We start from the raw sequence: 26,483 nt of genomic DNA, 5'->3' as shown, positions 1-26,483 counted from the left end.
CTTCCCTTTCATGTTCCTCGACTCTTATAAATGCCCTCTGGTTTCTGTACAAATTGTAAATAGCCTTTCGCTCCTTGTATTTTACCCCTGCCACCTACCAAACGACACAGAACCTCATGCTCTCTCTTACGAGGCATTGACTTCTAACCTATTGGATTATTTTGACTCTCAGGTCCATGTTACGGCGGTATGTCACAAATCATTGTGTTCTAACAAGCTTCCCATGCAGTCATACAGGGAATGGGTTTCTACATCGCAGGGTCTCTCCCGTGACTGTTGTTTTTTCTGTGGCAACCTCCATTCCAAGCAGTCTGATGGTTCGGCACTCGTTCGTGATATGATTCTTGTCCGTTCCCCAGATGATACTTTCCGGACTGATCTTTAGAAGGTGAAAGTTCTCCATTTAGACACCTGTTTATCCATTATCCATGTTCATGAGCAGTCCTTCCACTCTGCTTCCACGCTGCAGTCCCCAGCGCAGGTCTTCACCATCCGCCCCCCGTGACGCCAGTTGACAACTCCGCAGCCACCGCAGCGGCGCCAGGGGCCCCCTCCTGAGCTGCGCCTGCCCTCCAGGACCAGGATGTCAGTCCGCCCCTCCTGAGCTGCGCCTGCCTTCCAGGACCAGGGTGTCGGTCCGCACCTGCGCCAACGGCGGTCGCAGCGGTAGCAGCAGCAGAGGGTGACCTGTTTGGCCTAAAGCAGGGTCTCAAAGCCGAGCTCTGTCGGTCGTCATCGTTCATGGCCATGGACCACACTGCTTTGGACGCCTCCAACCATGGTGGATGAGAGGGACCCACTGCCGTCAATTTCGTTTGTGCAGTCGGTTTTTTCACACATGACAGCAGAGATCACTCTGACTGTGCTGTTGAACGGCACTCCTCTCCCTTTTCAAATGGATATGGGGGCTTCGCCACTATCATCGGTGGGGATTCCTGTCAGATGGGTTTACTACCGCTTCATCCGTTCCATACTTCTCTGAAGAGCTACAGCAACGATGTCATCCAACTACATGGTTGGTTCTTGGCTCGGCTACAGTACCTCACTAACGACGTCACAGCCAGGGTTTGGGTCCTCGCTGCACCCAAGACCACCAATTAATTGGGAATGGAACTTTTCCCTTACTGGGCCTCAAGATATTCATGACTTGGGCCCGGCCATCCAATCGTTGTCAGCAGACACTCACTTGCAACAGGTTCTGGATGACTTCCCAGACATGTCCTCTGCCACATCTCTGGGTTTGAAGCCCATATCGAACTCCTTCCCTTGACGGTCCTGCAGTTCAACACTCACTCGTTACCTTCGCCCTCCATGACAATCTACAACAGACGCTTCGTTACCTAGAGGCTGAGAGTCCACCATCGCCTTTGGGCTACACCCATCATGGTCCTTGAGAAGCCTAACGGGTCTCTTTATGTTTGTGGAGATTTTAACGCCACTGTCAACACTCAGTCTGTTATTGAATCCTACCCCATACCCAAGGTTGATAACATCCTGTCCAGGTTGATTGGTGGCAAGGTGTTCCCCAAAATTGACCTGCAGGATGCCTAACTCCAGTTCCTTTGGACGAGTCATCGAAAACAATCTTGGTAATTAATACCCATTTTGCGCTTTTCCATTACAACCGCCTCTCATTTTTGGGTCACCAGTGCTCCGGCCATTTTCTTTCCAGTGCTCTTTGGAAACATTGACAAGAGACATTCCGGAGACGGCTAACTACCTTGATGACATCTTAGTCGCTGGCGTCTCCACCCCAGAACTAAGCTCTGAGCCTCTGGTACCTATTACATGTTCTTCAGGGTGCTAGCTTACGTTGCAACAAAGAGAAATGTTTTATTTGTTCCTCAAGTGACCTACCTCAGCCATATTTTGAGTGCCAATGGCATTCGACCAATGCTCCAGCATGTTGAGGCTATTCAGCATCAGCCGCCCCTGAAAGACATCTCCCAGCTCAAGTCTGTGCTGGGTTAATCAATACCTCTGTTTTATTCCACATGCTGCAGCTCTGTCTATGGCTGCCACTTCGTCTTATACACCAGTCACAAGCCTGTGGTCTCATTGCTCAGTGCTATGTCTGCCATCCGCACAAGGACTGCTCACCACCTCCCATGCTGGGCATTGATCCTCTCGGTATATTCCTAGGACATCCATTTCTGGACCACAGATCTCCATGCCAATGCAGATCTTCTGTCTCGTCTCCCGGTGAGTGCCGACCAGGAGTTCGAAACTGAACCGGTTACCTGTTTCCACCTGGCTGCTGCCGCTGCCAAGGCAGTAGTTGCTTTGCCACTGGATGCCAAGCTAGTCGTATGGCAGACGATCTGATCCTCCAGGCGCTGATGCCACACGTTCAACATTGGTGGCAGTCAGACCATCATCAGTTGCTGCAGCCAGAGGTCCAAGCCTACTGGCACCATTGCCAGGAAACATCTGTCAGATATGGGGTCTCCCTCAGCTTAGGTGATAATAATCGTTGGTGGGTTGTGCTGCCACCTTCCCTCCATCAGTGGACCTGGAGATTCTGCACATTGGTCACTGGGTGATTGTCCCGACGAAATTGCTTGCCCGCTAGCGTGTCTACTGGAACAGCAGGGACGCTGCCATCACCCACCTGGTGGATTTATGTCCCTCTTGTCAATGGCACCAGTCGGCACCCCCTCGCTGCCTTTTCTCGTGGCCTCATGCTTCTTCCCCTTGGTCCATTTTGCACTCGGATTTCGCAGACCCATTCCTGGGCTCCTACTGGCTTATCCTTGTAGACGCAGGCAGTGGGATTCTTTATGTCTCCTGCATGTCGTCCATGTCATCTGCCCTTACCAACCAAGCTCTTTCCCACGTATTTGCCATTGAGGGCCTTCTGAAGACGTTGGTGACTGACAACGGCCCTGAATTTACATCTGCTGAATTTACCTCCTTCTGCACGTCCCAGGGCATCTAGTTCATTCATACCACTCCCTTTCATTCTGCATCTAACGGATCAGCTAATTGGTTTGTTGTACAAGTCCGGATTTCGAAACTGTGTCCCTAACACTCCCTGGACGATGCCCGTATCTTTCCTTCCTCCTACCAACCCTCTGTTCAAGATGGGTCATCTCTGGCAGTAAAATTTTACGGCTGCCCTCATCTGTCCCCCTTGTCTCCCCTGTTTCTGTCTTCTCCCCATCCAGCTCCTCTGCATTTGACATGGCCTCGTCTTTCTCTGCTACATTCTGTCTGGGCGATGGTGTTCACCCAGAATCGTCCGCAGTGGGTCCCTGCCATAGTCTCATCACTCATTGTCTGCACTATGGTGGCAGTCACCCTCGACAACGGCATGGTGTGCCAGAAGCATACCAACAAGCTTTGCCTCCGGTGTGGTCCGCAGCCGACTCCTCTGCTGTCTCCATGGCTGTTGGGGCCCTTGGGGATGATGGTGCTCATCTCCCTGCCCAACCACCACCTCCGCGATCACGGCCAGTCACACCCCAGGCATACCCTCCGGCAGAGGTGCCTACGCCGATAGAGGTGGATGATATGCTTGACCGCCCCTTGTCTCCTGTCGCCGATGGTTCTGGGGCTCGATGTCGAGATGAGCCTTCCACCCACCCCTAGGGGAGAGGGATGTGGAGAGGGAGGTCTGCTGTGGCTGCCCTCTTCATACATTGTTGTGCCTACTGCATCGGCATCTCACTTCACGCCCAACCAACACTGGATGCCTGCACCATTGGGCGTAAATTCACCAGGAAAACCTACATCATCTGTATTGTCAACACTAATATTTACTGGTGTCACAACACAACGTAACATCAGGTCCCCACCAACGGCCGCCAGGGACCGATACCCGTTCTGGGAGCCTTCAGAACAGATTCAATAGAGGTAGCAGCTAGCCCAGGAAATACGGTGATACGCCAGGCTTGTGATGGCAAATAGTTACGGCAGATACATCAACCACACGGTCTTTATGGCACGGAGCACTGCGGGCAAAAGGCAGTTCGATTCACTGCTTGAAATTGTTTTCGGACTTGTGTTTACGCGTTTCTATTCTGCTAGTGCAGATATTTAAAATTCAAACCCTGCACTTCTATAGAAATGTTAGTATGAGGCTACCCCTTATCAAAAATAAATGATTAATAATTAGGTAGCCCAACCTAAAAACTTCGATCCCTCACTAAGAAAATGAAGTATGAATTGTCAAAATTTTTCATGTTTGTTGGCTAAATTTTGTTGACTTAAACAGTATATAATGTGTATCTGTTGGTTACAACAGTGAGGTATCCTCGACTAAGGGTCGCCATATGGAACATCCCCTTAGAAAAATTAATGAATGACTGTGCTGATAAACCTCTTACATTATTTGATTTTCAAACAGCTGAGCAGAACTGAACGTACTCAGACATTTCGGATTTCGCTCTTTACCTATTCTGATCAACACTGACACACAATATTTTTAGTGCAACGCAATCTGACTTTATATGTAACGTCCCATTGGAAAAATTAATGAATGACTGTGCTGATTTTCAAACAGCTGAGCAGAACTGAACGTACTCAGACATTTCGCATTTCGCTGTTTACTTATTCTGATCAACACTAAACTGACACACAATATTTTTAGCGCAACGCAATCTGACTTTCAATAATCCCTACAAAAGAATGGCCATGACTAACATTAAACTATACCTTTCACAAATCACTTACCTCACAAAAATCTTCGTTACTCGAACTACTGCAATACAGCGAGCGCCATTACTGCCAGCTAAATAAAAGATTCAAACTACTGAAGGCACTAAGTACTGATAGGCATAGTTAGCAAATGAAAAATTTTGATAAAGAACAAACAATGTATTTACCTTAATAGTGTTCAAATGTCATAATATATGTATCAGTTCATGACATCCAGTCTTGCAAATTTACTGTCTCTGATGGACACACGTCCAGATCATCCGCTCTCAAAACTCCGCCATTTCTCTCCCCACATCCACCACTGCTGGCGGCTCACCTCCAACTGCGCAATGCTACGCACTGTTAACAGCCAAATTCCCAACAATACAATAGCAAATTTGCAACAATGCCGACCAGCCTCAGACTGCACACAGTACAGCCAGTGATTTTCATACAGAGCGCTACATGGCGTTACCAATATAAAAACCTAAACAGCCTACTTACACTGTATAGTACACATATTAGAAGTTTGTTTCTTTTTCTTGTTCCAGTATATCTGGCCACATTATACCATCTGATCCAAATTACTCGATGTATCATGCCAGCAAGCATGCTGTCAAGACTCTGCTTGAAGGACTGAGAAAGGACCTGGTTGCTAGGAACAGCAAGATACGATGTGGGGTAAGTTTCAAGTGCACTAAGTTGTTACATTTTAAAGACTCTGAGCAGGACTGGTGCTGCTGATTTTGTGGTTAAGCAAATATACTTTTCAATCAAGCAGATTTTTCTAAGCAGTTAAATACACTGTTCAAGCAAGTTTATGGTAATTGCAGAAAAGGAAACTGAGTGGTGTAAAACAAAAATAATAATCATGATAAACCAAAAATCTGATGATAAAATTGATTTATGCCAACACAGCATATGATTCTATGGATAACACTATGGTAAAACACGTTATGGGAATTGGGGCTTTATGATAAAAGTAGTAGGTTAATTAAAGAAACGACTGCAAACACAACGTCACAGACGAATCTTCCACTGTGCAGCAGACTGTATGCCCGCCTAAAACTTTCTGTTTGTCTGATATATAGCTCAGAGTATAGACTCCAACCGGAAACCTTGACTTCGGCATTAAAACTCGTACTGGATGAATTACCCACACAGAACCCGTCTTCTCAGTTCCAGAGTCCCACCACCTTCCTGCTGCACTACAACTCCCTCCGGCGCTCCAACCTTCACAGAAGCTCTACAGGGGTACCTTGCTTCACTGACCTTCCTGAAAAAATGAATATTGTCAAGAAATTGAACGAAATGGCCCCCTGTTGCACGCCAATATGCAGCAAATAAAATTATCAAACAGTAAAAACGTGTAACAGTGATTGCTTATTCCTTGCTTGTATTCCACAAATAGTACAAACACCGAAGGCTGGTATGACGTAGACATTTCTCAGCAATTAGACTTGTAGCAGAGAACTAATCATTTTATCTTCGATGATAAGATCAGTGGTACATGAAGGCGAAGTTGTGCCGACATGATTTGTCAGTTCTAGTTGAGGGTGCATGGTACCGTGGCTTTTATGTTGGCATTTATGTGTACCCGAGGTTTTACAGGCTACACTAAGAACAGCTTTTACCTGCGTCCTGTCCGCTGTTTCCCTCTTAATCGTTGACCAGGTAAATCCATCACTCGATGGTTGGGGCTGAGCTGTTGTCCCATCCATATCGGACGTCTCCTGTCTCCCAGTGCTCAAGTGGTGTCTTTTATCTGCAGTAATTTAACTGTAAATGTGGCATCCAAGCTATATTTTTGTAATTGTAGCTCAGGTAGCAAGAAGACAATTGGAACATTGGACTAAAAGAAAAATCACCCGACATGGAATGGAAGCTGAGGAGCTCACAAAATTACAGTAGTCCTTGGGATGAATGCAAGGCTGTCGGTCTGAAAACTGAATGGAAGAAGACTGAAATGCCTCCAAAATGCCAAATGAGAATGCTCACTCCGAAACAGAATCACCTCATATCAACCAAGTCAAAACCATCGTAGCTCCGTGCTCAGGAGTTTTCTTTTCCTTCTCCCAATTCCGTTCTTGATGGCGCTGAATTTCCCATAGTTTCGTCCCGTGACTGTTGGTCTCAGCTTCCACTGTACCACAGCTAACAGTGGAAATTAGGTAGCTCCACCCTGTTAGGCGATATTATAGGCCATCAACCACTTTGATCCCATTCTGAAGAAGCCCTGCGAGGCGAGCAGTATGGAGATAAGAACCCAAATTCTGTTCCCATGGCAGTCTCACACACGCCGAGGCACCAGTCACTGTCTGCACCAAGTCCCCTAGATGCTCACACACAAGATTTTCGTGAATGCGTCCAAGTTTCTGTTCTGTGCATTGAAGAGTCGCCAAGATGGCACCACCTTAACGGAATGTCCACATGTTCGTACTGGGAAGGTTCCCGCTCAAGTTTCTCGGGTACTTGGAAACTCGGGGGCGTTCATTAGCTGTCAGTGAAACTTTTAATGAGGCACTCCTTTCAGAGTGAAGTAAAACACAATTACCAATTTTCTGTGAGTCGTGGGAAAGTCTCAGGATAACAAAATGTGGCTTAAGTGGAAACCTAATCTTCAAAGCGTTGCATGTTTTTCAGTACACACAAGACGCCGTTACTTCTGCGCTATTGAAATGTGATTCTCTGCAATCGATTCCAGAATATCTTACATAGAACAAAAGGAATCACATTGTTGTAAATATTTAGTCAAGCTGACCTCAAAGCTAAATGCTTCGTGAGACGATAATCATTAAACATTTTGTAGTAAATGAAGTCTGGCGTAGTGCATACTTTCTATTCCACATCACATCATACTGTATCTAATTGTAAACAGAACGGATTCATGTTTTTTACATCCCACTGTGCTGTGTTCCAATGAATTTCCCCTCTCCGCTCCTATCGATTCTCTACACCTGGTCGTTTTATGCTTCTGCTTCGTAATTGCAAACTGTATGTGTGTATAATTAAATGTGTTGCTGACAATCGGAAAGAAATGTTCTAAAACTCTGATTACAATATGTGGTATAGAACTGTCTGCGCTACCCTAAATTTGAACACAAATAAATCTGTGCAAATTAACTTTTTATGTGTAAGATTCTGATTAATCTAAAACCCATCTGACTGTCTGTAAATTAGATTGTATATGAATAATGGTCCATAAGAATACTCAAGATGGCTCTGTCATGAAACAGTCTATCTTACACAATGGTTAACTGTTACGTAGTGTAAATGGACCCCACCAGAAAAAAAAACCGCATCTGCTGAATTTATACGAAATTTTGTAAATGAAAACTGATCTTAATTCTCTCTCATAGTGTTTATTTTGTCGCTAAAGTGGGTTCTTATTTGGGAACGGATAACTGCGCTTTGCCCTGAGTGCACTGTAAAAATGATAAACTGAAATAAATCGCTGCAAAACAGTTTACCTTTTTATCTTACTTGTCAGACTGTTTTTCGCAAATGAAGCTTTTGTTCCTTTTTTGAAAGTGGGATTCACTGTCCTCGCTACAGTGCAAGGCGTTACAGTGGAAGTGTTGCCTAATCTATCACTTAATAGTGAGGATACGCTTCATGAAATATGAGTAGGGAAGTATTTTGAAATTACATGGAATGCTTTTAATGACTCAGAAATAACTGTTCCTAGCATATATTACGACGTCTCTTTAGCATTGTCACACGTCGTACAATTTACACATGGTCTTAAATTTACATCAGATTACCACTTTGCCTTTTTAATGACATACTTTAACTGCCAGCAATTGGAGCAATATAACTGAAATATTGAACATAAGAGTGATAATCTTTTCTGGATACCAACACGTAGATGTTACTAAACACAATTAAAACATTTCCTAATGAAATATTTTTAACTAACAGTGAGAGCAGTAGGATAATTAGACTACTGAACACATGACTTATAAGTCACTCTGGATATATACAAGTAGATATTGCTAAACACAAAGAAATTTTTACAGTGCAGAACTAGTAATTACTAACTAGCGCTTACAGTAAGAAAAATTAAATGCTATTATCTTTTTTTAAATTTTTTTAACGAGATGTCTCTCTTTACAGTCACATCAAATCATTTTCTATTCTCAGTTACGCATAGTGAAAAATCTCAAATAAAAATCTCTGTGCAGCACACCCACCATCCCAGACGTTTACTCAGCCATGACACAACACTCTCTCTCGCTCTCTGGCTGACAACTCCCACACACATTCTACTTGACAGTTACTGCCTTCGCTCCCCCAAGCTCTACTCAACAACACAACCTCTAGTAGCTAAAGAATATGACATTCGTGTGTTTAGGCATGCAACGATGCTCTTAGTGGCAAACATTCAGTACAACCAATATATCTCATGCTCCTTACATTCAAACGTGCGCCAAGTGTGATTTCTCATGATATTTCCTTTTTTTTTACAACATTTCTCCTAATATACTAATCTTCCCACTGCTCACCTTAACCTCTTCCCCTGTCTGTCTGCTTCAACGCACCAACGCTGTGTGCCTCGATTGCACATTTGCAATAACTTCGTCTTTTTACACTTGAAGTTTATATTCCTCCTTCATGGCGGTTGTCCTCAACTTATACTTCAGTTTTCGTTTTTTGGCTTCGATCTCTTCCATTTCCACTTTTCTTTTCGTACAAACAACACAGTAACTGCATTTAAAGGCGAGGCGAAATTTCTTTGATGGGCTGGCTTAAGCCTGTATGGGAAATTTACTCTTTTTCTTAGGACATGTGGAATAACATTGTTTGTGGGTACCAGTCCTAATTCTGCGATAACTACACTCCTGGAAATTGAAATAAGAACACCGTGAATTCATTGTCCCAGGAAGGGGAAACTTTATTGACACATTCCTGGGGTCAGATACATCACATGATCACACTGACAGAACCACAGGCACATAGACACAGGCAACAGAGCATGCACAATGTCGGCACTAGTACAGTGTATATCCACCTTTCGCAGCAATGCAGGCTGCTATTCTCCCATGGAGACGATCGTAGAGATGCTGGATGTAGTCCTGTGGAACGGCTTGCCATGCCATTTCCACCTGGCGCCTCAGTTGGACCAGCGTTCGTGCTGGACGTGCAGACCGCGTGAGACGACGCTTCATCCAGTCCCAAACATGCTCAATGGGGGACAGATCCGGAGATCTTGCTGGCCAGGGTAGTTGACTTACACCTTCTAGAGCACGGTGGGTGGCACGGGATACATGCGGACGTGCATTGTCCTGTTGTAACAGCAAGTTCCCTTGCCGGTCTAGGAATGGTAGAACGATGGGTTCGATGACGGTTTGGATGTACCGTGCACTATTCAGTGTCCCCTCGACGATCACCAGTGGTGTACAGGCAGTGTAGGAGATCGCTCCCCACACTATGATGCCGGGTGTTGGCCCTGTGTGCCTCGGTCGTATGCAGTCCTGATTGTGGCGCTCACCTGCACGGCGCCAAACGCGCATACGACCATCATTGGCACCAAGGCAGAAGCGACTCTCATCGCTGAAGACGACACGTCTCCATTCGTCCCTCCATTCACGCCTGTCGCGACACCACTGGAGGCGGGCTGCACGATGTTGGGGCGTGAGCGGAAGACGGCCTAACGGTGTGCGGGACCGTAGCCCAGCTTCATGGAGACGGTTGCGAATGGTCCTCGCCGATACCCCAGGAGCAACAGTGTCCCTAATTTGCTGGGAAGTGGCGGTGCGGTCCCCTACGGCACTGCGTAGGATCCTACGGTCTTGGCGTGCATCCGTGCGTCGCTGCGGTCCGGTCCCAGGTCGACGGGCACGTGCACCTTCCGCCGACCACTGGCGACAACATCGATGTACTGTGGAGACCTCACGCCCCACGTGTTGAGCAATTCGGCGGTACGTCCACCCGGCCTCCCGCATGCCCACTATACGCCCTCGCTCAAAGTCCGTCAACTGCACATACAGTTCACGTCCACGCTGTCGCGGCATGCTACCAGTGTTAAAGACTGCGATGGAGCTCCGTATGCCACGGCAAACTGGCTGACACTGACGGCGGCGGTGCACAAATGCTGCGCAGCTAGCGCCATTCGACGGCCAACACCGCGGTTCCTGGTGTTTCCGCTGTGCCGTGCGTGTGATCATTGCTTGTACAGCCCTCTCGCAGTGTCCGGAGCAAGTATGGTGGGTCTGACACACCGGTGTCAATGTGTTCTTTTTTCCATTTCCAGGAGTGTATATCCAACTGTATGATGGAGAACACTGCCCTGGTTTGAGATAAATGTTTTTCTCCTGCTGTTACACTTCCGTGTAACACTTATATTCTCTTTGTTGGAGTCAGTGTTAAAAATCTCCCCATAGTTTACAGTTAGATAATTAAAACTATATGCAGACAGAGAATAACTTATAAGCTTTTCTGGGTCTCGAGGGTCTGGCAGATTTAGTTGAACACAAGTTACTTTTCTGGTAGACAAACTGCAGAACGTTGTTACACACCACACAGAAGCTATTCTGTAAGTGATTAGTTAGCTGATACCCAATGGATGTAATTGGCACAGAGTGCGCTCGAGAACATAGTAAATAATGTTTGTTGATCACTGAAACAGTTTTACACAGGTTCAGATATACGACCCATTCTGTACTTATACTCTTAAATTTTAGCCTCCAGTATGGTGATACATGTTTGATAGCTGAGGTGGATGTAAAAGTTTCTCGTAGTAGCCTGGCTGAACACTTAACTAGTTATAAATTGTAGCTTCCAGGCCAGTAAAACCATATTCCTATGCCAAGGAGGACGTAAGAGATCTCGTAGTCACATGTCTGGACACTTCACAAAATCTATAAAGTGGTTACGAATTGATTTGACCACATATGCGGTTGTGATGTGACATATGATATAGAATCTGTATTTACCCTACAATTGGAGGCCATCCACGTTAAAAAGTCTATTCCAACTGCCTTAGCGTTGTCCACAAGCACGCTGATGAATCTTTGATAGTCTTCGCCCAAACAGAAGTCATGGATTGATGTTAGGTAGTAGAAAATCTCGAATTTGTTAATGTTCCTGGCGAAGTCTCTTGTTATGTCCAAACCCGAAAGGTAATAGTCGTCTGCATGTAGCTGCTGCAATATTCCAGGCAGCCGCTCCATTAGAACATCCATCTTAATATCTGCTAATTCCACATCATATGGTATAGCCACAGAATTTTTATATTCTTCGAAATGGTTTCTAGTGCTTCCTTGCTGATTTTATTAAATATTCCTCTTGCCTTCACACCGTCGTTCTCGTGTAGGAGAAATGGTAGTTTCGCGATGTCTTGGAGTACGAATGTCTTGGAGTATGAATTTGGAGAATGTGCTGCGTATATACTAGTTAAATGAGCTACACATCTCTTTCTTTAACATTACAGATTGTCCCGTCTTTAATTGATCCTGACAGTCCGCTTTATCACAGATTTTAACAATCGTAATGTTATCGCAAAACGGTTCTGTAATGGGAGTAAAGACATTTAAATTCTTCTTGCTAACAAGCGTACCATTTTCGGTGCAATTTATGTTGCCAGTGTCAGAAACAAGATTGTCCACGTTCATCATTAATAACCATAAACCAAAGCATTCGTAAGCTGGTACCGTCCTCCTCCATTACAAATCTTATATGTTAAGCACTTTGACATTTTCAGCTACTACAGAAGACTGATCGGTTGCGGCTATCAAATCTCCTTTTATACTCTTTGTAATCCGAGATGACGGCACTTCTGGTCACGTGGTCTTTCGGTCGTGCATTCTAAATCTGACTGTATTTACAATACAGTTGTGAACTCCAGTCCAGCTAAGCCATTTTGTGCGCAAGGTTTCCGTGGGAGGGAGGGAGACTGAGCCCTGCACGGGTGGACACAATAGTGTAGCGCTGTATCAAAGTGTGATAGTCGGTTTGTGCGGCGAGGGATGGAGCGGTACTCGTGTGTTTACAGCAGAATAACGTCAATATACTGACTGCAACAGTGTTTGTTTGTGTGTGTGTGTGTGTTGAAAAAAAATACATTCTTTATCTAAAGAAGAACCACCCCCTTATTCGTCAAGAAAACCACAAACTGCTTCGTTACCGTGGTATAAAAAATACGACACAGACAAATGCATGCATCTATATCTGAAGTCTTACAAACTACAGATTACGTGATCATTAAATCGAAATTCCCGAGGTGGTTCTGCGTACCTGGAGTGACATGAATGCCTTGCTTCTCTGTTTGCTTTACGCCTGTGTTGTTGGACCATTGGTTATAACGTGTTGTACCTGCAAGCCAGAATGAGGTGTTGCCATACTGTTTAGCATTAACAGAACATAGATTGGAGCTTAACGGCTGATGCCGGACATCCCGACACATGAGTCATGACGCCTGACAGCCCTGCAACATACTGACGCACGTATACACACGATAGTGCAATTCAGCTGGGAGTTTACAATTTGACTGCAAGTACAAGCATATTTAGAAGGAATTTGCGGAAGATCACATGATCGGAAGTACAGGCATCTTTGATCTTTCGAGTTTAAAAATAGGCTTGTGTGTTGTTGGAAAGTACTAACATGTCTTCCTGTAATGTTCTGAACATCCATCAGCTATTAGGGAGAAAGCAGAGACCAAATGACGAATTCTTTGGTTTGTGGTTATTACTGGAAAACATGGGAAATCTTATACTGATATTGTTAGTATAAATTACACATCCACCAATAATTGTTTTGTAGGCACAACTATTATTTATATGTTCACTTCCTATTTCCCACCTTCTCACTCACAGGCTTCAGGTAAGTACTAAACCTATGTCACGTCAACTGTCCTCTTCTTAAAGAACAGGAGAAATAATTTTGGAGACTTCGTCAGTCTGACAATCAAAGCTACTTGCATCCATGGGCCCTTGAGAGCCTCTCTGTGTGTGGTAAAATCCCAATCGTCCAGTACGTAAACTAATGTGTACACAGTGTTTGGAAAGTTAACTCGCTTCCTAGCAATCATGTCTGCAGCAGGCACGGCACGGTTGTTGCTGCTAATAGTGAGACCCGCCTGTTCTCTAGTTGCAGCAGGCATGTCCCAACGACCACGGTGCCAAGTTGTCGGTTCTCAGATTCTCAACATTTCCTGATACTGAGAAGAGTCTTGCGGACCTTGACCTGACTCTCAGGTTGCATCATCACGTCACAGCATGCATGGCATTATTGTACTGAATCACCAGCTCTCCAATTCCACTGCGGCAGCACGTGGTGCAGCAGAGTGCATTGTGGTTCCAGTTCACGGCAGTTGCAGGCCTACAATGGTCATTTAACCACCGTTGAGTATTATACAGGTGTAGAAGGTAACTTGTGCAGAACGGTAATAGCTCAAAATCCCTTTCCAGAACCAAGGCATCAAAACCGTTCTGCTGAAATCGTGCAGAGAAAAGTGTGGCCTAAATTCAGCCTTTGTAGCAATGGAGGGTAGTCCATTGCTGCACACTACTGCATCACGGGCTTCTGCAGTGGAGTTGGCCGGCCGAAGTGGCCGTGCGGTTAAAGGCGCTGCAGTCTGGAACCGCAAGACCGCTACGGTCGCAGGTTCGAATCATGCCTCGGGCATGGATGTTTGTGATGTCCTTAGGTTAGTTAGGTTTAACTAGTTCTAAGTTCTAGGGGACTAATGACCTCAGCAGTTGAGTCCCATAGTGCTCAGAGCCATTTTTTTGCAGTGGAGTTGGAGAGCATCCTTTCATATGCAGATTCTACTGATTTTGAACACTTCCGCTGGCCACCAAACTCCCCAGAAATAGCTATTGTTGAGCATATCTGGGATACCTTGCAACGTGCTGTTCTGAAGAGATCTCCACCCCGTCGCACTCTTACGAATTTATGGACAGCTCTCCAGGATTCGTGGTGTCAGTTCCCTCGAGCACTACTTGAAACATTAGTCGAGTCCATGCCACATCGTGCTGCGGCACTTCTGCATGCTTGCTGGGGCCATACACGATATTAGGCAAGTGTACTAGTTTCTTTCTCATTGCAGTGCATAATTAATGTACTTGAACTGGGATAATAAGTTTAAGAGTTATATAAATGTTCCTTAGATAAATAGTATTTCAAGAGTAAAATAAAACAGTTTGGAAAATCTAATACTATCTTCTGTTTTCTAAAGTTTGATTTTTGTTTTAGGAAATATCTCCAGGACTTGTGAAAACGCCATTATTCAATACCTTAAAAAAGTATTCGGCTGAAGGAAGTGAAAATATGCGTATGCCTATGATGGAACCTGAGGATATAGCAAATGCAATTATCTATATGTTATCGCAACCTCCACATGTTCAAGTAAGTACTGGTAATGGTCATAAATGTGCAGTTAGCCCTTTCTGTTTATAAAATATTTATTTAATGAGACATTTCTTCTCCCTAGGAAAATTAGAGACATGATTTGTATCACAGGTAATCCAGTGTCTTGCACAGACTTTTTACTTTGAAAAGATAGGTATTAGAAATGATAAATGTTTCCTTATGAATTTTTGAAATATGGTAGAGAGCTGGTGTTGAGTGGAAAGGTACTTAGCCATAATGAATTTATTAGTGTTTCTAAAAGCTCTAATGAGTATTTTTAAAATCAGAAATCCAAGAATAACATTAACAAATTGCATCCAGAACTGAAAAGACTAAATTTCAATAACAAAGTTGACAGCAAACACCTCAAAACGACTAGAGTAAAAAAACTTACTTTCAGTAAAGAGTATTAAATGAACTAAAAATACATCTAAATTAGAAACAGCAAAACACATGATCAAATGAATATGTCACAAATATCAACCATCGGCTATTGCCAGTAATTACCAAACGCCATTGCCTTCGAAGTAGACAAACTCACTGACAAATGTGGTTCAAATTTATGAGGATAGAGGCGGTGGAAGAGGCAATAATTCCTCTTTCTCTACTAACATAGGAAGGCGGTTGCCGCTAACACAGTACTAGAAACCTTCATTAAAAATTTAAATCGTGGTACACAGGCATCTTTAGCTAGACCAAAGTTAACAAGAGATACAATCATCGATCCTGTAACACAGAGACAACTCGTTAATTATTTAGTAAAAATCAAACAGACAACAAATGCAGAAAAGTACGAATGTTATGCAGGAAACTTTGACTTGACTACTGAGGCATAAAATTTTTCTTTAGTTTTTTTTCTGGTAAATGGAAACAATTTAGTAAACATCTTGAGCTCCTGGTACTAGCCAACAGGTAACTATAGACATTCTTCAGAAATAAGGTAGATAGATTAAACAATTTCCATTCGTAAATCAGAAGAATTACATCTGCATTCTACACCCTTACAATCTGAAATCAGTTTGTAATAGTGACAGCGACAAGCCCACACACGCGACACCAAGTGACGTGCACACTAATCGGATGCTCACAGCGATTTCTTGTAAAATCCAGCGCCCATTGACAAATGCCTGCTTATAGAGCACCGAGAGAAGGATGTAACGAAGATTACTCGTAGTCGGAAACCCACGGTATCGGCCATCAGTCGCCACCGCGTCCAGTATTTGCAAACGTCAGACAGGACTCCAGCCCGGCACCACAATGGAAACAAACTGTTGCAACTTCAGTAGCAGAGGACACGCCGAATACTGTGGGTCCTGCAGAAGTAGCTTTCAAGGAGCCATGTTCACGACTGCGACCAACACTCGAGCCCGGCAAACCCGCAGTGAGCAGAGGTACGAGTCTTAGCGCCACTGCAGACGCTTGGCCACAACAACACGCCGCCTCACTTGCGCTCCTCGCCGCCCGTGCACCCCCCCCCCCCTCCTGCCAAAGGTAGCCACAGCCTTTAACCACCTTCTCCTCCGACCTGCCCTCTACCTGCGACAATTGCGTTCCATGCGCTCTTGCGGCCAGAGGGATTCCAAATACGTGGAAATTACGCGAAATTAAACGCGGGAGCACGGCACCACAATCCCCCTCCCTTGAGCTTGAAAGGGGGGGGGGGGGATCCATTGGATTCCACCCCAGCATCCTGCTTACCGTTGCCCACCTTGAGTTGGCTTATATGGGCCATTACTACACTACTGGCCATTAAAATTGCAATAACAAGAAGAAATGCAGATGATAAACGGGTATTCATAGGACAAATATACTAGAACTGACATGTGATTACATTTTCATGCAATTTGTGTGCATAGATCCTGAGAAATCAGTACCCAGAACAACTATCTCTGGCCGTAATAACGGCCTTGATACGCCTGGGCATTCAGTCAAACAGAGCTTGGATGGCGTGTACAGGTACAGCTGCCCATGCAGATTCAACACGATACCACAGTTCATCAAGAGTAGTGACTGGCGTAATGTGACGAGCCAGTTGCTCGGCCACCATTGACCAGACGTTTTCAGTTGGTGAGAGATCTGGAGAATGTGCTGGCCAGGGCAGCAATCGAACATTTTCTGTATCCAAAAAATGGAACATGCGGTCGTGCATTATCCAGCTGAAATGTAGGGTTTCGCAGGGATCCAATGAAGGGTAGAGCCACGGGTCGTAACACATCTGAAACGTAACGTCCACTGTTCAAAGTGTCGTCAATGCGAACAAGAGGTGACCGAGACGTGTAACCAATGGCACACCATACCATCAAGCCACGTGATACGCCAGTATGGCGATGACGAATACACGCTTCCAATGTGCGTTCATCATGATGTCACCAAACACGGATGCGACCATCATGAAGCTGTAAACAGAATCTGGATGCTTCCGAAAAAATGACGTTTTGCCATTCGCGCACCCAGGTTCGTCGTTGAGTACACCATCGCAGGCGCTCCTGTCTGTGGTGCAGCGTCAAGGGTAACCGCAGCCATGGTCTCCGAGCTGATAGTCCATGCTGCTGCAAATGTCGTCGAACTGTTCGCGCAGATGGTTGTTGTCTTGCAAACGTCCCCATCTGTTGACTCACGGATCGAGACGTGGCTGCACGATCCGTTACAGCCATGTGGATAAGATGCCTGTCATCTCGACTGCTATTGATACGAGGTCGTTGGGATCCAGTACGGCGTTCCGTATTACCCTCCTGAACCCACCGATTCCATATTCTGCTAACAGTCATTGGATCTCGACCAACGCCAGCAGCAATATCGCGATACGATAAACCGCAATCGCGATAGGCTACAATCCGGCCTTAATCAAAGTCGGAAACGTGATGGTACGCATTTCTCCTCCTTACACGAGGCACCACAACAACGTTTCACCAGGCAACGCCGGTCAACTGCTGTTTGTGTATGAGAAATCGGTTGGAAACTTTCCTCAAGCCGGCACGCTGTAGGTGTCGCCACCGGCACCAACCTTGTGTGAATGCTCTGAAACGCTAATCATTTGCATATGACAGCATCTTCTTCTTGTATGTCAAATTTCGCGTCTGTAGCACGTCATCTTCGTGGTGTAGCAATTTTAATGGCGAGTAGTGTAGTTTCTGGGAAAATGGATGTTGGATCGGGAAACTGACTGGGGAGATAGCTCTTAGACCGTATAAGGCCCGATAAATCAGGGAAGCATTTTAGCAGTGAACTTCTGAGCACCTTTAATTTGTGCCCAGAAATTCTTCAAAAATGCAGCAATACCCACCGGTAACGAGACCGGACACCTTCCCTAGTTGTAGCGAATAGCCTCCCTTCTATGCACCAGCTGAATATTTTTCTTTGAAGCCTCCCAAATTTTCCTTGCTGTTTCAGGATCACTCTCCTCCGGGAGCAAATCACTGATCCCCCATTACTTACAAAGTGGATAGTTGACTGTATAAGAAAACATCAAATTGGCAGGAGTCATCTTGTGGGCCTCATGCACAGCGGTATTAAAAGCAAAATTTAGCCACCCAGTAGATTGATCCCACTTGGTCTGCGAGTGCGAGTGACTGATGGTAAGCGCCGGCTTCAAATTCCGGTTCACTCCCTCGGCGAACGATGGCTGGGGGCAATAAGGAATGATGATTACATAAGATATCCCACTACCAAAACAGAAACTTTTAAGTTCTTTTGAGACAAATTCCGAGGGCATTATCGCTCACTTATACTCTGAGGCGACCAAACAAGGCAAACACTTGACCCAGAAGTTCAATATTGGTTCCCGACGTTCCTGACTTGCTCGGCATTAGCCACGCAACTCTAGAGAAGGTGTTAACGATGACGAAAAGAAACCTGTTTCCATGCCAGGTGCGTGGCAAGGGTCCAAGGTAATTGACAAAGATTGTTTCCGAGGGGGTTTTCCTCCGTGGTCGAAGTAAGTTCCCCTTTAGGCGTATTTTGAGTGGGTTTCACTTTACAACATTCTTGGCATCGACCCACTAACTTTCGAACGTCCCCATTTAAGGTGGGCCATCTTCATGATCGTCTTATAAACACCCAAATGACCCCAACACAAGGACTTATGGAAATACTGAAACATAGCTGGCACCAATCCCTTCGGGAGACAAAACTTCTCTTTCCCGTCATAACGAGTCCTAAAACACAGAATTCCACTTTTAATGAAATATCCCGGAACCTCTACCCCTTCCTGCAGCTTGTTCTTTATGACAGTTAACTGAGGACCCTCATCCTGCTGCTGACTCAGATCACCATAGGAGCAAGCCCGGAATCTCGGCTAAAACTGCTCCCACACAAACACACTCCTGGTCACACTCGCTGAATTGGCCAGAATCGTCTTCAGGAAACTTTCGACTTAGGACATCGGCCACTTTATTATTCATGATCTTGAAATGACGCACCTGAAAATGGAATGCGGAAATTTTCACCGCCCATCTGGCTATGCGCCCTGTTCTCCGCGGCCGGGTCAGAATCCACGACATCGCTCGGTTCTCCCTTTCTAACAGGAAATATTTATGTTCAAGATAAAATTTGAAACGCTCCAAGCCGAATAACACTGCCAACGCTTCTAACTCATATGCCGAATATTTCTTTTCTATGGTGGACAAAAATCTCGAGGCATAGCCAATTGGCCGCATTTCATCCTGGTTTTCTTGCAAGAGGATCACGGCAATCCCAGAATGAGAAGCATCAGTTTGGTGAACAAAATTAGGAATGGGCAAAACCGGCTCTTTAGATAAAGCAACTTTCAAACTGGATGCTTGCTGAGAATCGCCTCAAACAAATTTCTCCCCATTCCGCCTCAGTTTATTAAGAGGGGCCGCCAACTGTGCAAAATTTGGCACAAATTTTCGAAAAAAATTGGTCATCCCAACGAATCTCGCAATAGCCTTCTTATTCTGAGGCACTAGAAACTGATGGATGGCTTTAGTACGTTCTTGATCAGTTCTTACCCCATTTCCCGAAACTATGTGACCCAAGAAGGAAATTTCCTTCCTCTCCAGGCTAACTTTTGACGACTTAAGCGTTAACCTCGCATCCCGCAGGCGGCCTAACACCTGACATAAATGACTTAAGTGTTGTTCAAAGTTCTCGATATAAATCACGACATCGTCAAGATAATTGTATACACACTTAAAGTTTAAGTCCCCAACACAGAATCTAAAAGACGGGATAACACAGCAGATGCCGTAGCTAAACCAAAAGGGACACGATTACATTCAAATAAATTCTACTCAGTACAAAACGCAGTCAAGGGCTTTGCTTCCTCCGCTAACGGTATCTGATGATATGATTGATCATATACAGGATAGAAAATACTGTGCACCTCAAAACCAGGTAAAACAACCATGTAGATCTGGAAGCGGGACTGATCTCTCACCTACAAAGCTATAATCATTAGGAATAGTGCCCCGCCTCTCATCGCTAAATCGAAATTTCTCAATCTCGGTAACTAACCCATTAAGGTCCTAAAAACTTCGCGACCTCTCAACAAAAAGCACTCGGCATCGATCCACAGGACGCATTCCTTCGATACTATTGTTCACAACTTCCAGTTCTGAAACATTAGGACACAACGCTTTAAAAGATGAGACTGAACATCTACGGTCGACTTTCGTAAGGAATGGCTATTCTAGCAAGGAGATAGATCGAGCACTTCGCTATAGGCAGAGAATCAGGAGCATCGACGAAGAACAGGAGCCAACATCAAGGGTTTTCTTCCGTTCATTAGTAAGGTCACAGATCGTATTGGGAAAGTGTTAAGCAAATATGCGGTGGAAACTATTTTCATATCCACCAGGAAAAGAAAAGAATATTTAAGATCGGCAAAAGATGCACAACATCCTTTGGCTACACCAGGGGTATATAAGATTCCTTTTACTTGTGGACAGGTTTATATCATCGGTACCACAAAGAGAAGTGTTAACACCCGTCTTGTTGAACATAAGAGGAATGGCCTTCTGGGTTACACAGATAAATCCGCCGTAGCAGAACATGTGTGCCATTAAGATAATCATGAAACAAAATTCAGCGAAACGAGCATCATATCTAAAACATGGCATTATTATGCGCGCATGTATAGAGAGGCTATTGAGACTGATAAACACGGTAATAGTTTTAACAGAAAGCGGAAGGTGTTAAACTGGATAATATTTGGATGTCAGAGCTGCACCGGTAGCGTGACGATCGATTACTTTCAGTCGAGAATGTTGGCATTGCCAGAGACAGTCCCACAGCCCACGCCACGTGATGGCCAGTGGCGCCCTCTGCACTGCCTATATAATCAGCGCATCCTCGCGGCCTCTTCGCAGTCGCTGCTTTACCTCGGAGGATGTCTCCCGCAGTCGGAGACGAAATGTCAGGGGAGAGTTTTATACGTCGATCGCTGCCTATCAGTCCGGAAGTTTTAAGTGAAGACACTGCCGACCGTGAAAGCCTACATTATATGAGAAAAGCTTCTGCCCACAAATCAACACTGGTTTCGAAAATATCGCTCGTATGAAACTCAGTTTGCCACATTCTCGCCGGCCGCTGTGGCCGAGCGGTTCCTGTCGCTTCTGTCTGGAACCGCGCGACCGCTACGGCCGCGGGTTCGAATTCCGCCTGGGGCATGGATGTGTGAGATGTCCTTAGGTTAGTTAGGTTTAAGTAGTTCTAAGTTCTAGAGGACTGATGACCTCAGATGTTAAGTCCCATAGTGATCAGAGCCATTTGACCCATTTTTTGCCCCTTTCTCACATGATATCCTACGAGCCATGGACAGAGAACAAGAGGCAGATTTAATATTCCTAGATTTCTGGAAAGCGGTTGATTCGGTGAACAACTGCAAATTGTTGACGAAGGTCGAGCATATGGTTTAGGTTCTTAGATATGTGACTGTCTCGAGAATTTTTAAATATAAAAACCCAATATGTTTTCCTCTACGGCGAGAGTCCATCAGACACGGGTATCACCAGGCGTTTTATAGGAAAGTGTGACAGGGCCACCCTTAATCTCCGTGAACATGTATGTTGTGACAGACAAGGTGAACAGCAGTCTATTGTTGTTTGCTTATGACGCTGTGGTGTACGTGGAAGTGTAGTCCTAGAATGACTACAGTGAGCTAGAAGATGACTTAGAAAAAATTTCTAGTTGGTGATGAATGGGAGCTATCTCTAAATGTGTAAAAATGTAATTTAATGTTGATGTGTAGCAAAAGCAATCCTCTGTCGTTCGAATACAGGATTAGTAATGTGCTGCTTAACAGAGTCACATCGATTAAATATCTAGACGTAACGCTGCAGTTGGAGATGAAATGGATTGAGCACTGCTCAAGTGTTTGGGATCCTCACGAGTTCGGCCTAAAATAAGACATGGTAACAGTTCAAAGCGAGCTGCTAGATTTGCTACTCGTAAGTTCGTTCAGCACACAAGTATTACGGAATGCCTGGAGAGAAGAAGACGTTCTTTCCGCCGACTGCAAATCGATTCTGCTGGTACCAACGGACATTTTGTGTAAGGACCTCGAAGACAAAATGAGAGAAATTAGGGGTCGTAAGTAGGCTTACAGGCAGTCGTTGTTGCCTCGCTCTACATGAGAGTGGAACAGGAAAGAAATGACTAATAGTTATACGTCGTACCCTCCACCTTGCATCGTGCGGTGGCTTGCGGAATGCGTACTTGGATGCAGTAGGGGGACGAAGGACGGTGGTTTCTTGTGGGTCACAACGTGGCGGATCTCCACTCCTCATTAGAGGATGTGGAAAATTGGGAAATTTGTGGTAAGTTCGTATGGGATCAAACTGCTGAGGTCGTCGGTCACCTAGGTTTACACACCACGCAATCTAACTCTAACTAATGTACCTAAGAACAGCACGCACACCGAGGCCCGAGGGAGTACTGGAACCTCCCGCGGGGGGGAGGGGGGGGGGACACGAACCGTGGAAAGGCGCCTAAAACCGCGCTGCTACCTCGCGCCTCTAGAGGATGTGGAAGCCGGAGGCTTTCCCACTCCGTGAAGCAGGCTAGGCGGCGTTTTGAGACGGGTGTGACAACAGAGTACAGTGCTGGTGCAGGCACAAATGTTTCAGAACGCACCATTCAGTGCACATCCTTCAACTTGGGACTCAACAGCAGACTGCTCCCACGAGTTCCCACGTTTACCTAATTGCGGCAGGCACTGGATCATCGAGATTCGACCGTGGATCAATGGAAAGTGTCGCCTGGTCGAATGGATCACATTTCTTGTGTCACTAGGCTAATGATTGTGACGAACTGTTCGATATGGATAGAGGCCCGCTGGTACAGTATTGTTCGATGAAGAAAATTTATCTAGACTATCACGAGTACTGTGGAAGTAATCGAAGGCACCTTTACAGCTGTGTACTACGTGAACATTATTATGGATCACCTGCATCATTTCTTGCTTGATGTCCTCCACGACAGCAGTCACATCTTCCAGCAAGATAACTGTCCTTCTCACAAGTCCAGAAGTTGTTTGAGGGACGTTACAGCGCATTCGTAAACCGCAGCGTCGTAATTTGTGGTAATTTCCCGACCTGTGAGCCAGACACCTCCGGAAACCTACCAAGAACTTCACCATTACATACCACGAAGAAAGGCTACTGTATTGCGCTTCAAAGGTGGATCAATACGCAGTTAAGCAGCTCGTTCTAATGCTATGTCTCACGTGTGTAGATATATCTGTTTTCGTTGTTGGGGTTTTACGAGAATTACATAAATCATTGGGATCCTGCTCATCTTTTCATGTAGCCTGCAAGAGTTCTAAAGTACGGTGTGAAGAGAACAGATGCAGATACAGTTCATTCGCAGTCTTAATAAATGAAAGTGTTGCGTCATTGAGGTACATTACTTGCTGCAGCTTTACTACAGTGTTACACTTCCTTGTTAGTAGCTATTGAAAATAAAGCTATTGGGATCTGGATTGTGAGCACTGAGTTGATTCTGAGCAGGAGAGGGTTGCAGTTGCGAGCGTCCCGTACCTGAACATCTTTCACATCAAAAAGACCGCGCAATTTCGCAACAGCGTCAGCCAGGAGGCCACAATATGGGAGCGGACGGGCATTCGAGAGCAGCAAGGACACACAACGGTGCTGTCTGGATAGCTGGTCGCGAGTATGCGCCAAATACTGCCCCAGGAACTCCACACAGATGCTTGGTCATACAGTAACGATTCTAATGATAGGAGGAATGATAGCTTCTGATATAGACTCACTGAAAAAAGGAAATAAGAATTTAACTCTAGCAAGTACTTAAAAGTGATATCAAAAGTGCGCAGGGTTAGAGGATGGCTGTTTAACACAATCACACATCTTCTGATAGACAATGTGGTGAACTCTTGTTCCTAATTAAATAATCTTGAAGGAACGTGATAGTAATAGTGGTAATTGATATTCCCGCTTGTGGTCTACCAGGTAACGTTTACTACTGTTATTTAATTTAAAATGCTTGGAATTTTATGCCGATTCTGTTGAGTGGAGACAAAGTCCTGAAGAACGAATACCTGTAACGCATTGATATTTCACCAATCTTTACTCTCTGATACTAGATCTTTCTGTGAAATCTTCCCAATTCGAGTAGATAGGAGGGGGGGGGAGGGGGTAAAGCTAACTTTACAAGCGGCCCGGGCTGGATAAATGCAAGGAAGCAGCTCTGCTGCTGCTATTATTTTATAGTCTGTTCCCTGTTCGACTGTCGATACCGATTAGGTGGGCCTCACAAAAGTTCGTTTAACGACTGCAGCTTAAATCGCCTACTTGAAACTTCAGTAAGATCTGTTTCTTCCTCCGTGGGTTTGTTGTTTGCAGAAATGCTGAAATGTCTCAACAAAATACAACATTCGACACAGAGAGATTTGGTACTACCACGTAAACGATAGTAACACATTTCTGGTAACGTCAGTTCTATTCTGAAAGTTGCTTTTTCACAGGCCTGCACTGTTCACTTGCTATAGTGACATATAAACAAGAATCCTTTTCACGGCCAAGCAACACAAGTCTGCCGATCGCTTATTCGTGAGCTTTATCACTTTCTTTCTTTTCTCATAATCATTTGTATTCCTTGACAAAATATGTGAAACACCCAGATATGGTCGGATGTCAATGTAACTTCGTAGAGTACAAAACATTAGTGTGTATATAAATGATTAGCCTTGCAAATTTTCGTAATTGGTAGAGTTGGCACCAGGGTGCATTAGTGTTGTTCATGTCCAGTGTTGTTACCAGTCCTCATAGGGTATATAAGGACGATGAACGTTGTAAGATGTTGAGTGATCAGCATTAACGACAGAGAGGTACCAAGTACTCTAGTAATACAGCGTTATCGGCATTTGAGAAATGTACGAAAGGGCTCCATTTGGTCGCTAGGTCGAATCGTGCAATATCCTGGTTTGCGATGTGGGCTTATGTTGGATTGGGTGTAAATGTGAGGGCAGGCATACTTTTTATCACGCTTCCGGTCCTTTCGTGAATCTATGCAGTATTTATTTGCAACTGAACTGAATGACTTTAATATACACACTGCTGCTACACTTGGTGAGCATTACACCCCTAAACGATTGTAATAAAATGTTCTGTATCTACGATTTGGCGCACTTTGATTTATCATTGTTTTACATGTTAGTTAGTTAGTTATTTAGTTACGTGTTCCATTGATCAATAACACGGAAAAACCGGTATGATGGGGAATGTGTCAAATGCACAAGAAATGCGCACAGGAAACAAGTTTTTTTTTTCTTTTTTCTTTTTTGTTTGCATTATAACAGGCCTTAAGCAGTGTATCTTCTCGTCTGTCTGCTTGTATAATTACGAATTATTAACCGTTTTTTTGTTGCAGGTCTACGATATTATCCTTCGTCCAACAGGAGATTTATTTCGCTGACGAAAAATTAAAGTGCTTCATAAAATTTGCGGAGGAACCATGTTCACGTAAACGTCGTACAACGTAACAGAAAATCCTAATCTATAATACTAATGTAAACAGCTAAGAATATAGTTTATCATTGTAGTGTTTGGTAATGGAATGAAACAGATAGTATTTGTTGTTAAGCGATCAGCTTTCATCAATAGCAATGATGAGATTGGAAAAAGCGCAGACAGTCTCCGAGTGGAAAACTACATTTATGGTACTGGTAGCATCAATGACACACTAAAAATATACACAGTGAAAAATAAACTTGGCACACTCTACATCACAGACAAATAGAATCAACTGTGCATGGGAAGCAGCCCAGTGAATCTTCTAAACATTAGGGGTTAATTATTCGAATGTATATTGAAAATTGTGTATTTGAATATTTGTAATTATTATTGTTCTGATGAAAGACGTATGGAAATGTGTAAAGCTTCATCTCTGACATTATTAGTATTCTGACTGAGAAAAAAAAACATTAATTTATTACCCTTCCTACAGGTAATGGAAAATCGAGTTCTCTTGTATGAGACTGCAACTATAAAAATATTTTCTAACATCTCCTA

The 26,483-nt window shown here is 44.5% G+C and overlaps 1 protein-coding gene across 1 annotated transcript in view; it reads left to right on the top strand.

Annotated features, from left to right (window-relative positions):
* The window catches only part of LOC126235474 (dehydrogenase/reductase SDR family member 11-like), an 81,551-nt gene extending 55,664 nt beyond the window's left edge, over window positions 1-25,887 (top strand). The window contains exons 5-7 of the mRNA XM_049944195.1: window positions 5,190-5,319; window positions 14,836-14,988; window positions 25,843-25,887. Of these exons, the coding sequence (XP_049800152.1) occupies window positions 5,190-5,319; window positions 14,836-14,988; window positions 25,843-25,887 (328 nt within the window). The remainder of the gene's footprint in view (window positions 1-5,189; window positions 5,320-14,835; window positions 14,989-25,842) is intronic.
* Window positions 25,888-26,483: the final 596 nt, after the last annotated feature.

Source organism: Schistocerca nitens, chromosome 2, assembly GCF_023898315.1.
Source record: "Schistocerca nitens isolate TAMUIC-IGC-003100 chromosome 2, iqSchNite1.1, whole genome shotgun sequence".
NCBI lineage: Eukaryota > Metazoa > Arthropoda > Insecta > Orthoptera > Acrididae > Schistocerca > Schistocerca nitens.
Note: the sequence above shows the minus strand (reverse complement) of the source record. Positions and strands in the feature narration are given on the sequence as shown.